The sequence below is a fragment of the Paramacrobiotus metropolitanus genome, unplaced genomic scaffold, assembly GCF_019649055.1.
Source record: "Paramacrobiotus metropolitanus isolate TYO unplaced genomic scaffold, Prichtersi_v1.0 Parri_scaffold0000001, whole genome shotgun sequence".
NCBI classification, from domain to species: Eukaryota; Metazoa; Tardigrada; class Eutardigrada; order Parachela; family Macrobiotidae; genus Paramacrobiotus; species Paramacrobiotus metropolitanus.
Genome location: NW_026570221.1, coordinates 2113904 through 2127867, shown reverse-complemented (window position 1 = coordinate 2127867; position 13964 = coordinate 2113904). Strand labels below are relative to the sequence as shown.

Below are 13964 nucleotides of genomic sequence, written 5' to 3'. Positions count from 1 at the left end.
TACTATGGTACTGGCTCAGGAATTCCCTGGCGTTAGATCTTCGTGTGGGCCCGGAAAGTGTGTTCCGTACATTACACACGGTACTACGGCCACATCAGGTTCTTACGCATCTGACGATCAGTCGTGAAGAAATTCTGACAGAAGATTCATTCGTAAGAAAATGACGCATTACAAAAAACATCTTTATCACGATGATGTTTCAGTTTTGCATCTACCATACAGAAAAGATTGCATCATTTATCGGTTTCATTTGTGGAAGTGATAGGTGAACATCAGACCAGATTGCATATTTGTTGTCGTGCTCCGATTTGTGGATTTATTTTCTTTGGGGAATTTGTCTGCAGCTTGAGTCAAGTTGAGTGTTCGTGTTCGGTTCTGTCTCATTTCTCATCTTTCGTCAACGTGAATCTCGCATTATCATGTCCGATCGGACATTACGATCGCATGTTTCCCGTCCGGGCTATTCGGATGTCACTCACCATGTGGAATCGCATGAGACAACATCGAGCGAAGGAGCGACAACCACGCGTACCACAACCGCTGTCAAACGAGTCAAGTATGCAAATTTGCCACTTGTTATCAGTCTATCGTATTTGTGGAGATAGGTGTTATTGGAAAATTTGCGTATCGTGCTTATATCGCTAGAGTAGTGTTTTTACTTACCTTCCATAAACTTCGCAGAAATGAGGAAGTATTTTGCAATTAGAGTAACACAAACTCCTTTAAAGTTTTGCCTTTAAATTAGCTGAACGTGAATGATGTCGCGGACTTTTGTCGTTGTTACTTGTATAATACGCAATATGGTTGATTTAATTAAAAAACAATTACAACAGACTCAACGAGCTTTAAGTGCTTTGGAATAAAATTAATTTTACTTTATATTTTCAAACCGATTTTAGCATCACAAAGGCAAAACTTGACAATAGTTATTGCAAAATTTAATTTTATTTAAAAAATATAAGAAATAATAACGGTATACAAAATTATATGATGGCAACTTTTGTTTACCGGTTTTATGTTTGTTTCAGCCGCGGGGAATTAACTTTCCCTTAATTTTGTGGTTGTCTTAATTATTTTGGGAATGGTTTGTTAATTATTTTGTAAACTTGATTTGTTAATAATTATTTCGTGAAATTGAAAATGATTCATTTATTTATTTAAAACAATTAGTCTTTAATAATTGGTAACTACCTGCGTACTTCTGTTTTTCTGATTAAATCTAGCGTATCTGTACAGGTAGTAGTGATAATTGGCCGGTCGACTTCTACTTAAGCGTAATGCGTAAATGACTTCTGACGGAAAAAAAATCGATGAATATTGCACGAGTTAGCCCGCTATGACTGCACAAAAGAACTTTAAAGAAGCCAGACATTTGGAAACTAAGTAGTGTGATAATTTAGAGACGGGTCGTTGTAGATTCCGCTTGGACAACATTGGAGAATCTCTGGATGGGACCGTGAGTGCGGAAGTAGTTAGATCGTCAATGGAGAGCGAGCGCGAAGGATCTGTTATGTCTGACGCGGCGACAATTGAAGGCTTACGCAACACAGCCAGCCAGACAGAAAATGGGATTTATTACCAGACGTTGTCGCGGGCTGGATCGATCATCGGCTATGTGGGGGCGCTGGATACTGTCAAAGAGGCGCGCAAAAGATTCGAGAGCAACAGTAGCGTGCAGCGCATTTTGGAATTTTTACGCCAAAGGTAAACTAGCAGCAGCGCAAATAAGCAATAAAATTGCGTTTTATTGTGATTGATTTTATCACCGGCGGCGATTAGTTTACGATATGTTACTTACCTTGGAGATTTCGATCTGCAAAACGATGGTAAAAAAAGCGGTAAATAGATTCATAAAAATTAAATAACTACAGTATATTGGTTTAAGAAATAACTGGAGAAATTTTGTTACAGTAAATATTTTTATTTCGGCGATGCGCCTGTTTGGCGTTTATCTACACTGTGAAGGTGTTTGTTTACATGTCCTGAAAATTATTAATTTTCTGTAAATTTATTCAAGCCCTGAAATTAACGTAATTTATACACTCTAGAGCACAACTGTAATCTGCGTGAGTAGTAGTAATTTTATGGTCAGCGGATTTTTGTGCGGTGGTTACCGGTGTTGATTGCTTTACTTCTGCGACCATGCAACTTCGATGCATACAGATCTGTATATGGATGAATTGTCGTTACATTTTGAAAAATCGTTTTATTTTGCATCACCTTGATTGTACACGATTTGCATAACAATACGGTTCTGAATTTTCTTAATGATAAACTGCATACATCACTGTCAGTGTCACGGATGGGTCAATATTTTGGATCGTGTGCTGGAGCGCTGATTAAAATTTTAAAAATGATGGATTGGCGCGAGAGTGCAAAGTCGGCTGTTTCTTTAATTACTGAACAGCCCGTTCTCAGACGTCTCAAATATTTGTTAAGAGCACAAAAGTTTGACGCATCGCAACGTTTCAAAACCGGTTTCCATCGCATAAGACGCATAATTATGTAATTACACCGCTAGAAACCGACGGTGATATTTCCTTGTTGTTCAGCCTTTTCACAGGTTGATGTGAATTTATTTCGCAAAAAATGGGCGTAAGCGCTACAGAAGCGAGCTGGCAGAGAGCGGCCTTCAAGTGGTTTCTTTGTGAGAAAAAGAAAAAATAGAGGTTCTCAAGATGCGAGTTTTCGTCCGTTTTTTTTGCGATACAAAGCCGGTTTTTACAAGACTCTATACTATATAATGCATTATTTATACGTAGAAGGAAAATTTTCATTTAATGGCGATAATTTTCTAAATAGTTTGTCTCGGATGTGTTTTTCTGCCTTAATTGATAGGGTTGTTTCTACTGTAATTTTCTGGATGAGTTTACGAATTAGTGATTAGTTAATAATAATTTTTATTAACCGGTGGGCTGCTTCTCAGTTGTTATTTTTTCTAAAACAATTTTCTCCTGTGTAAGGCATTTTTAAACGATTCTCTGGCTGTTTTGATGCACGAGTAGTCAAAAATTTATTGAAAAATAAGGTAGAATGTCAGTGCCATGTAATTAATGAACAGACATGTTTCTTTTGAAATTTGTTTCAACTTGGATTGTCTTGAAAGTTGACGTGCTTGGCAGGTGACACGCATTTTTCCGATCTGGTCGCTCAAGTGGCGCGGCACTAAGCACATGGATAATAAACGCTGTTTGTGCTGCGACGGAATCTGTTTCCCTCCGCAGCAGCGTTATGAGTGGTGTTTTGAAAAAAGCAGCTGTGCATCTGTAATTCAAGGTTTTATATAACTTTGTTGGATGCTTGGAGAGTCGTGCGGAAACATTCTTGTCGACTCGAAATCGATATGGCGCTCATAAATGCGCCACGCTTCAGCTCTTGCAGACTGTTTTGCGAGAGTTGCATGCAGATGGATGCGAATCATGCGATTAGAGCTGGATTTTAAATAAAACTGAAATTGCTCGATCGAAATTCATGTGGTTGGGAACGACATTTTTGTTGCGACCTTTTTTATAATTCGGTAAAATTGTGAATACTCCATTTGCAATGGTTTGCGTTTCTGTTTTCGTTATCGAATAATTTATTTCGGTGACTCGCGGATATTAAGCAATATGCTTATGACTTATGATTTTTTCGTTTTCTTTTGTTTGCCATAATACAGTAATGTTTTCGTTAAGCAATAATCTTAATTTAGATTTTATAAATACTGTGAGAGGTTTCGGTACGTTCTGGCGGTTCTGGTATTTTTTACTTGCGTAATTTCATTTTGTATCCAGTGTTTTGCTGACTTGCTTTGGTGGCTTTTCGAGTAAATGCAGATTGCACAGAAAATGGCACAAAATGAAACTAGGTAAGTAAAAAAATTCAGAATGTATAGGAATTTCTCACGATATTAATCTAAAATAAATTATTACACTTGAAAAAAACATTGAAGGTACGAGCACTCTTATTTCACTGTATTTAATACAGTATTTAATGGTGGCACTGGACTTTTTCAATTTAAGTACTTACAGCTGTAGCCTGTAAAGATTTTTCATTGTGAACCGTTCGCAAACATCAAATACTGTAATTTTTAACTGAATTAACTGAAGCGTGTACGCAATACAAATATCAAATACGACTGTGCAGTTTACACCATTTAAATGATCGAACTGTTTTTTAAAACATGGTTGTAAGTTGTAAATTATCCGACGTGTATTTGTTTTTTGAAACATGGTTGTAAGTTGTAAATTATCCGACGTGTATTTACTATTCATACTTGTAATGAAACTATTCCTAACTTCCTGTCAATGTCTTTATTAATTTAAATATTTAATTGGATTGAATTGTTTCCATCAATAATTACTCTTAAATTCCATGCTCAGCGCTGTAGGCTGTACTCTGCATTTTAATTGGCTGCAATCCTTGCCAAAAAAATTATACCCACCCACGTGCAATTTCGCACGTCTTAACGGAGCCGAGCGTCACGTGGTGCGGCTGCAAGCGTAAAATTACACGCGCCATACAAAAATAACGCCAGTGTCGCAAATTTTCCCCCGAAGAAAGACAAAGCAGGCGCCGTTAAGCATCATCGGACGGTTTGTTTCCCGGATCTTTCCACCGTTCGTTGGCCACTCTCCATCATTTGCATCTGTACAAATCGAAATTTACCAGTTAAAAATATCGCCAATCATTTGCAGCCGATTTGCTATTCGTATCTTATCAAAGCACCTGTCAAAGCGTTGAGGATTTTGATTTCTCCCGAGTGCTTAGTAGAGAGCTGCGAGTCGGTGATTTCTCGTTGGCTTGAACAGTCGCGTTCAGTTTTATGAGTGTTGATTCTGTGGAACTGCGCCGTGTGTTGTGAAGTCTTCTCCATGGCTATGTAAGAACAGTTAGGAATTTTCGTAGCTGTGAAGTTTATCATACGGAGCCAGAGCGTTAGCGTGAATTTTAATGGTTTGTTTGTTTTCTTGCAGCGACGAGCGACCAAAAACGGGGTACACCTACGCGATGGGGTAAGTCACCGTAAGTGCTGAGTTTCTCGGAAGTTTCCGGGTTCTTGGACCGTTTTCTTTCGGGAGATTTCCTCCTGTTCAATTTTTTACTGGGTCACATTTTTTGTTTCTCCATTGCGTTGTTGCTTTCTAGAATTTTCAGGAACTGAAAGCAGCAGTATGCTAACTATTTTATTATTTATATTTTGCATTTTGGCAAAATAATTTATAATCATTATAAATTTATAATATTATTGTAAACTCGCCAATAACGTATTGCATGTTTTTCCCTATTTCTTTTTTACGTTTCTGATTATTTCGCACATTTTTTATTCATTTTATTCAAAAACCTGGAAACTGTTTCGATAGTGAAATCTCAGGAATTTTTTTAATTTGTTGATCCGTGTTATTGTTGTTAAGTAGTAATTTTCGAAATTTATTTAAAAATTTGTTTCTCAAGAATTTATTTAAAAATTTGTTTCTCGAGTCAAGATGGCTTTTTTCCCCCTGTGTTCCTTGGCATGTTCTTCACTCGGCTGTGGTCTATTCTAAAAATTTACAAAGAATCTCTTTGCAGGCTGGGTTACCGACGCGACGGCATCCACAATCCCGAAATGCCTAACATGTGTCGTTACAGTTTGGATTATTACGCACAAGGAACAGCATCATCGTCTGCCGCTGCATCAACATCCGCGGCATCGTCTTCCTCACAGGTGGTCTCACAGCGGCGCCAAATCACTTCGTCTGCCGCGGATCGCTCCTATGCCTACGATCATGATGACGGGGAGGAGAATTTTATTCAACAGCGACGAAGTTTCCGTCAGTCTTCCGCGCGACCAGGTAAAATGCTGTGACCAATTTCTTTTGCTTTTCCGATGTAACTGAGCTTTCTCGTTGCTCGTTTTTCTGTTCCTTAAAGCTGTCAGTTGTAGTCATTCGAAAAGGAAATATTTGATTAAAACAGAAGACTTTCGTTGATGTTTTCACTGTTTTTCTTCTGCATTTACGAGTATAATCGAAAATAGTTTGAGAATATACTGTTTTCCTTGATTTTTGCGGCCGGCCGGATATTTTACTTGAACGATAACGTTCCTTGATAAGGACTGAAACCGAATGCGGTATAGAATGAATGCTGAATTTTGTGTGGAATTTGTGTGGAACTTACTTAATTTGTTCCTGTTTTGTTACCAGAACCAAGCTCTCCGATGTTTATGAGTGGCTTGCATGCCGTTAGCAATTTCATTAAGCGGAGCGTACGCGTGGTGACGTCCACCACTACCACGACTAACCACTTGAACCATGCTACGGATGAGGAAGACAGCGACGTCAACACCAGCCGAACACTTGTTAATGGCCGCATCACTCCCGAATCTCGGTCTGGATCTGGAACAGAATGTACGGTCTTTTGTGCTGTAGCTGACATTTTGATTGCGTACTACCGTCTACCGCCATTCTGATGTGTAGACTGTAGAATTTAGTCATCTCTTTCCGTTTAGTAATCTCTCAGTAATTTAGTAATTTCTAATTAAAAGTCCTGTTAAATTATAAATATTTTTTATATCAAAAACAACGTATTAAATTATTATTATCTCTGATATTGCCGGTCGTAAATTAACGATTCAATAAGATAATTATTCTTTGGCAGTTTCGGATTTGAAGAACAGTTCCGGTCGTTCGGGGGCGTACTCGGCGTCCCGTGGTGATCAGACATCCTTATCAGCTACCAGTTCAATGCGCCGGGAGCAGGGTTACATTCGCAAGCCCGATGCGGTTGGCAATGGCGTCTATTACAACGGCCATCATAGTTTCTCGCATCCCCTGGAAAGATCCACTCGCACCGCTTCCACTGGTACGTGAGTTGCTTTTTCGTCGGGTCGGCTGGGTATTTTTCGCTGCTGTGTAAACGGCTACCGTGCATTTTCTCGTCGTTAAAGTAGCATTTTCACTTGAACGCTGTCCTTTATTGCATTTATTTTTGGAATGGCTGTTGTCTTTTTTATGTAAAATTATTTTTTTAATAATTATTTATAACTACAATTAAATTTGTCAAAGTATTATTGCGGTGCTTGTGCTTTCTGAAGAATGCGGTCGTCTTGATGACTCTTTTTTTTTCCGTTTTGCAGCCCAGTCTGTATTTGATACGGTGCGTCAGCGGTTTATTGACGTCGTGACAAAGACCACCACAACGTAAGTGTAAAATAATAGTTTCGGTGTGATAATTGTAATAATTTACACGTTTGCTGCATCGCTACAGCGTGACCAATATCTTCAACCAAACGGATGACAATACTACTGGAGAACATCGTAATCTGACGGAGAAGCGGCCCCGTCGATCTCGTTGGGCGCTATGCTGTTGGTGTTTGCCACTGCTCCTTTTGCCACTCTTATTAGGTAGGTAAATCGCTTGTTCCATAGATAATTCTTTAAACGAATGATGAAGTGCCTTTAGACGGTTTCCCATTGAAATATAGATCTACTGTGTTTTTCCTGTATTTTTTATTTTTCTTCTGCAAATCTGTAAAGACTGAAATTACGCATCTGCAGAACCTGTTGCATTGGAGTTACGGAATTCTCCGTTGTTCCAGTTTTCTACAAATTTGATTGTGTTCAATTTTTATTCAGGTTTATTGCCGGCATTTTGGCGCTCGGCGGAAACAGGTGCTGGCAGCAACACGACTGTGATAGATCGGTTTTATGGTGGATTATGGCCGGCTTTATGGGGAATGGGCCGCGACGCCACGGTGGTGCATTATCACTTCAACGGCACGGTAATCATATGCGGTTATGGATCGCTGCCAGTTATTTATACACACTGCAGTGGATGGTTTATTTGTTTACTGGCTTGAACTATGTTGATTGTATGCTTGACAGAATCTCACAAGGCAGGAACTGGAAGAAATTATTCAGTGGAAATTTAATCAGCTTCCGGTGAGTGTTGTATGATTTGTGCTGCGGTGCGGAAAATCTTTCTTTCCCATTGGAATAGAATTATCATATTATTCTGCAGATATTTTATGAAATATCTATAACTAATAAAAAATGAAAATTTTACGCAATCAAAAGACCGGAGAATGTTTTGATCAGTGAACTTCATTTCACAACTGTTGTTTATCAAGGACTGTTAAATTGTCACTTGTGTGCAGACCAGTACAGTATTATTTTTTCTTTTGTAGGTGGCTAAAAACTGCTGTGATGATCTCGAACACATCCGATCTCAAACGAAGTTGCTGGTAGACAGAATTAATGTAAGAATGCATGTATGTGCTGGAAACTGCGTTATGGATAATCTTTGCCTCCCTTTGACAATTATTCTCTTTATGGAAAAGATTTTGTGCGCTGTTATTGCATCCGCGTTTTTTGCTTAGGATCTCAGCAAAACTTCAAGCGAGCGCGAAACACATCGCTTGAACGATGAAGTACGAAATCGCCAGTCGCTCGAATGGATGCGGCAGTCGTTAGAAAAGCTGCGATTATTCGTGATCAAACTGGAGGAAGACGCGGTATATTTTGTCATGATCATGGTCAAAATGGAAACTATTTTTTCAACATCGGAAACAATTTTATTTTTCTCGCTGATGTAGAAGACGCCTCGAGAGGAATACGTACCTAAAGTGGTTCAGGAACGAGAACGGTTCACGTTGGACGATGTCCGGATTTTGATTGCGCAGATGATCAAGCGCTATGATGAGGATAAGATCGGCGAACCGGATCACGCTCTGGAATCAGCTGGTATGTTTCTCGCAGTTGGGGTCGTCTTAATTCCTGTTTGATTTATTTCTGAATTTATTGGTTTAATTTATTGTGATGTTCTGACGATTGCTGGTTAAGATTTAAATTTTTTCTTTCCAGGCGGCACAGTGATTAGTACACGCTGCACGGAGGATTACAAGTGGGGACATGCACAGTTCAGTTTATTTGGCATCCCTTTGTGGACATGGACCACGTCGCCCCGCTTGGCTATTCAGGTTTGCTTAGTGAAAAATAATGTTTACCTTACAAGTAACAGCCAGACTGTATTTATTCCTGTGTACGGATACGTTTCTCTTAATCTGAAGTTTTTTTCCAATCCGCTATGGTGTGCGATTAAGTACTTTACGGCAGTACACAAGTGTAGATGATCTTATGCATAATCACTGTATGACTTGTCAGCAACTGGTTGATCGGGGCTGCCGAAATTTTTTTATTTAGTTTGCGTTTGTTATTAGTTTTTTATCGTTGAGATTGTTTTCCATTACGAAGAATTAATTGGCTTGTCAATGAGATTAGCGAAATTGATGGAAGTTTTATCATGTGTTTTTACAGGATGATATCCGTCCTGGTCAGTGTTGGGCCTTCAAAAATCATACCGGCTTTCTTGTCCTGAAGCTGGCTGGTCTCGTCCGTCCTACGAGTTTTACGATTGATCATCTTCCCCGAAATCTGTCTCCCACCGGCAAGATTGACAGTGCACCGAGGAATTTTCGAGTATTGGTAAGCCTTTGCTGTTCTTCGGTTTGTTCCGATTAAAATAAAGAAACTGGCAAATTTAGGGTCTCTTGTCGGAACAAGGTCCTCCAGTTCTCCTGGGAGAATACGAGTACCTGGACAATGATGAATCCCTGCAGAATTTTCAGATTCAGGTTGGTGATAGGTTGGTGATGAAATTTCGTAGAGCAAGGGATGACTTAGCTGTAATCTATTCCAAGCTTCGTCTACCATAGTTACAGTATTTACGATTTGTATCTGGAATATCATTTTTTGAATGTCGACTGGATGTTGCATGCCGCGCTTGTTTGTGTTTTGTTTTAACGATAGGAAGTAAATGTAAATTTTTATTTAGGTAAATGTTGTTTAAGTCATCGTGTGGATTAGAAAATCAATTTTTGTGCCGAATTTTTGTGGCGTTAAAATCTACCGGATTGTTCACGATGTGTTTTTATAAAGGAAAGAGTTTGGTTGGGATTTGCAGACAAAACTGGAACCGACCCAATCGTTTGGCTATATTGAACTGGACATCACTTCCAACCACGGGAATCGGGATTACACATGCCTGTACCGCTTCCGGGTGCATGGCGTGATGATGCAGCGTGGGAATTTTTGATTCGACGAATCGACATGAATACCGTAGTCCTATTTGCCACTTGGAATGAATTCTGGTCATGAATCTGTTTGAAAATTATGCCAAAGTATGCCTTTATGCGGGAGGGATGCGTATGCGTTGTACCTGATGGTGCTCTTTTTGTTCGCTACTGAATCGCGTTATTTGCGTTAAACGGGGGGGGGAGCATGTGTCTGAGACGAGCTTGTTTTCCAATTGATCTCCGGTTATGAATGGATTTGTACAGAACCAATGAAGCGGATTTTATGCATTTAACAGTTTTCGCCGATTGCTTTTGATTGTGTGAATTTTACTGGTAGCTTCTTGATGGTTTGATCTGAACGTTTTTATTAAAGAGAAAGGAAAAGATATTGCTGAACATTTGTTTGATTCCTCTGCAGGTGCACGTCTGATAAGAAGGACATTTTAATTAGTCGACATTCTTCAGCAGATGTTTTTACTTTATAGTCATATCGCCCACAGCGTTTGTCTTTATTTTCATACATTAAGCAATGCCAGAACCTAATGTAGGCTATTTGATTCCATCAGCTAATATTAACTGATTGGAAATTAATTATAAAAAATTCTTATAATAACTTCCTCAATGTGAGGAGGAGAAGCACTTTGCGAGTACAAAAACGCTGCGGTACAGTTTCTTACTGGAACAGTGTTACGGTGGTGAATTACAGAATTACATATTTGCTGGTATTATCTCGCTCAGAAACTGAATGGACTATAGACACATTGATTTTAACCTGTTGCGTTATTTATTTACAGAATGAGAATTTGATACTGACATCAGGCTGGCCGGTAAACAACCAAAAACATGCACAGTCTGTAGTATTAACTTTAAGCTATCTGTATATTGGTATTGTAGCAGTTCAAAATTCCTGATTTAATAGCTGTAACTTTTGCCACCTGAATAATCTTTCTGCGGAATCGGAAGTACAATCTATCATAGGAACACCAGCACACGGAACTAACGGAGAAACTTTTTTTATTAAATAAAACTGATTTATGAAAAGTCGGCGATTTTGACGCAGCAGATATATAATTTATAGCATTTATCGCTGCACTTGTAACTGCATGCAACATCATAGAGGTATTATCAGAAGATAATTAGTCACTTCGAACTTGACAATAAGTTAGATTTCGCATTACATAAGAAATCGAAGTTGACTTGTTGTTGTTGCTCATGACACGTTCTATACATAACTGGAATTACTGGACTGTATGGTGTTCGTGTTATAATGAGTAACCCGGTTCATCTGAACACGGACTTACAGTAAATCACACTACAAATCTTCGATTTTAAATTTTTAATACGGAGATACCACTTTAATAGCTGTCAAACACGCTGCCGGTGTGTGATCAAAACCGTTCATCCAGACATACAAATATACAAGTATCTCACCTGGGGCAGGTGGTGCAGTTTCAGGAATGCATGCCGACTGTATAAAAATCAGAATATGTGGGTGGAAAAAATTAGTTTGGCGACAGTGCCCTTTAACCAGCGTTGATTATATTTTTACGCGCACTCTACTACACGGCTCAGTTCACCATGATTCGCATGTAAGTACTTCAATGAGATTTTCAACTATGTAACCGAACATGATTATTCGTCTTTATATAATACAGTGAATGGAAGGTCATGTGGTAAAATGGTGTACACTCATTGTACAAAATATTTTGATTATTCGTTTGTGATACTGTAATTAAACATATACGTATTAATTTTTCGTGTCAACACTCAACAGTCTGTTAAAATTGCATTCTTATTATTCTCAAAACCATACGATCCCTCTCATATCCATTAATACATATTGCGCATACAGAGTATATAAGATAATGCGTACAGTTTTATAGAAGATAATGCAATATTATAGTAAACCTAAAAGGTTATATAATAAATGTTGATTACTTATGGAACATGCTTTCGGCACTTTCAGCAGAAACTGTTGACGAACAGTAAAAATAAGAAAATTATTTACGTTTTTATTTCATAATATATGCAGTTCTAAGCTTAATTTTTTTACACGTTTTCAGTATCAGCCTGTTAGCTATTTTGGCGGTTGGCCTTGTAGTGGCTGGCGTACCTGGCGGCACGGGTGAAGTGAAGAATGCTGATGAACAAGTGCAGAAACTGGTTGATTCCGTAAGTAAAAACTATTTAACCACTGCCTAACAGAAGTTATTAATTTGTATAATAATTTAGGACGCCATGCGTGATATAAAATCTTATTTTAGGTATCGAGCCAGATCGCTGCCAAGGCCGGTATCAGTGCTAACAGCAAGCTGATCGCCGTATCGTATAAAACCCAAGTGGTCGCCGGCACCAACTACTTCGTTAAGGTCAGTGCAATAATCAGTACGCAATAGTTACCGGTATTATTTGTTTGTACAATGAAATTTTTAGGGGAAAACACTCCAAATTTATATTCCGATAGCGCGTACATATATCTCTTTTCGTTACGTACAATGTTCTTTTCTGATTTTTTAATCCTACACAGATCCGTGTGGGCGTATCCCGAAACGCTAAGGTCATCCATGTCCGCATCTATAAGGATCTCAAAGGCAAAGTGAGCGTGTCCTCCATCAAGAACGCCAAAGAATCCGATCCAGTGAACTACTTTGATTAAATTTTCCGGCTATGCATATAATTCCAAAAAATATTACAGGAAACAGCTGTCGACGTCGAGTATTGTGTACAACATATATACTGTATGACGTATTCGTATGCCCGTTTTAAAAGAAATTTCGTTGGGTTACACATGTAAAATTAAGGCGGAAGGACGTGTAAACTATGTATATACTGCGGAATGATCGACGCAGAATTAAAGAGGCATGTTGATCACATTGGCCGAAGCTATCACACAAGTTTTATTAAAGGATGAGCCTTAATTTCTATCTTTGAAGAATTAATACCATACAAAGTTTATTTGGTATTAGCATATGTCGTAAAATCACCTTAATTGTCAGTTGTTTTTATTTATGTTGGTTAAAAAATGTCCATCGACCGTGTAGATTGGAAATTCATCAACAGTGATAACCTACAAAAAAATAGTTTACCTTTGAAAAAATAACGTATATACTGTAAATATCGTGACACCAGTATTTCGTTCAAGTTTATGATTACTACTAGTACCAGTATCTTGGTGCCTTGTACAAGTACAAATAGCTGTTGTGTTGCTGTGTAGGTATATATTGCAGGAATTGTTTAGTAAACCGCTCTATGGATGTATCTATACCTCCAATATCAAAAGCTTTCCGCGAAACTTGGATGATAACTTCCAGAACGGAAGTTTTGCAGAAGCGCTTTATGAAGCCTTCTAGATCCTTGGTCGTGTCGACACGTTTCACTAATTTAAAATAATAATTTCTTCGCGCCAATAAGGGTGAATAACACCAAAAATGCATCATCAGACTGAGACCATTAAGCTGACTGGCCAAAATTAACAATGTAGATTTCACCTCGTAAAATGTTGCCCATCGGCCAAACCGCCTTGCGTACACATACTCGTAGACACTTACTGCTAGAAATGCAAGTCACTACAAAAACTATAAAAAATTTCAAATAGTTTTCATTCACGGGAAAACGATTGTTTTTGCCAATAAAATATGCCAATAATGGCAGAAATGTATGTTCAAGTATCTCCTGCAGGTTATATCGGCCGAGTAAAATTTTATACAAGGCCGCCAGCAAAGACTTTGACCATTTATATAAATGTAGATATACTACACATACACAATTACACATAGATTATATAAGTGTTCCGGATCACGCAAAGAAAGGTCGTCGACGCTTCACATAATATTTTTTAACCAGTTTGCATTTTCAGATCAACCTATTTTTCGCCATCAGCACGAGAAGGCAGTGTGTGGATTGTGCGTGGTGGTTGTATGCCTTGTTCTGG

At 38.5% G+C, this 13964-nt stretch overlaps 2 protein-coding genes across 3 annotated transcripts; both read left to right on the top strand.

The window, feature by feature from the left end:
• The first annotated feature begins 116 nt into the window (after positions 1-116).
• LOC129582489 (uncharacterized) lies at positions 117-10413 on the top strand. 2 transcript variants are annotated; one of them, XM_055474036.1, is made up of 17 exons: positions 117-556; positions 1417-1704; positions 4956-4994; positions 5551-5813; positions 6165-6368; positions 6619-6822; positions 7097-7160; positions 7228-7364; positions 7596-7741; positions 7845-7901; positions 8147-8218; positions 8339-8473; positions 8555-8702; positions 8823-8938; positions 9276-9443; positions 9503-9592; positions 9922-10413. In XM_055474036.1, exons 1-17 carry the CDS (start codon positions 420-422, stop codon positions 10051-10053), a joined length of 2400 nt encoding a protein of 799 aa, XP_055330011.1. In that variant the 5' UTR covers positions 117-419; the 3' UTR covers positions 10054-10413. The 2 variants fall into 2 exon arrangements, with proteins under 2 accessions (XP_055330011.1, XP_055330083.1); XM_055474108.1 differs by lacking the exons at positions 117-556; positions 1417-1704 and adding an exon at positions 3857-4861.
• Positions 10414-11463: 1050 nt separating this feature from the next.
• On the top strand, positions 11464-12927 carry LOC129583561 (cystatin-A2-like). The gene is made up of 4 exons (XM_055475435.1): positions 11464-11622; positions 12097-12205; positions 12298-12402; positions 12561-12927. The coding sequence occupies exons 1-4, from the start codon at positions 11612-11614 to the stop codon at positions 12687-12689; spliced, it is 354 nt and encodes a 117-aa protein (XP_055331410.1). The 5' UTR covers positions 11464-11611; the 3' UTR covers positions 12690-12927.
• Positions 12928-13964: the final 1037 nt, after the last annotated feature.

Excerpts from the sequence above, each read along its gene's own strand:
- LOC129582489 (XM_055474036.1), top strand. The coding sequence starts at position 420 with ATGTCCGATCGGACATTACGATCGCATGTTTCCCGTCCGGGCTATTCG. Across the intron at positions 8,703-8,822 it reads TCACGCTCTGGAATCAGCTG|GCGGCACAGTGATTAGTACA; the intron begins GTATGTTTCTCG and ends TTTTCTTTCCAG. Across the intron at positions 9,593-9,921 it reads TGCAGAATTTTCAGATTCAG|ACAAAACTGGAACCGACCCA; the intron begins GTTGGTGATAGG and ends TGGGATTTGCAG.
- LOC129583561 (XM_055475435.1), top strand. Across the intron at positions 12,206-12,297 it reads TGCAGAAACTGGTTGATTCC|GTATCGAGCCAGATCGCTGC; the intron begins GTAAGTAAAAAC and ends ATCTTATTTTAG. Across the intron at positions 12,403-12,560 it reads GCACCAACTACTTCGTTAAG|ATCCGTGTGGGCGTATCCCG; the intron begins GTCAGTGCAATA and ends AATCCTACACAG.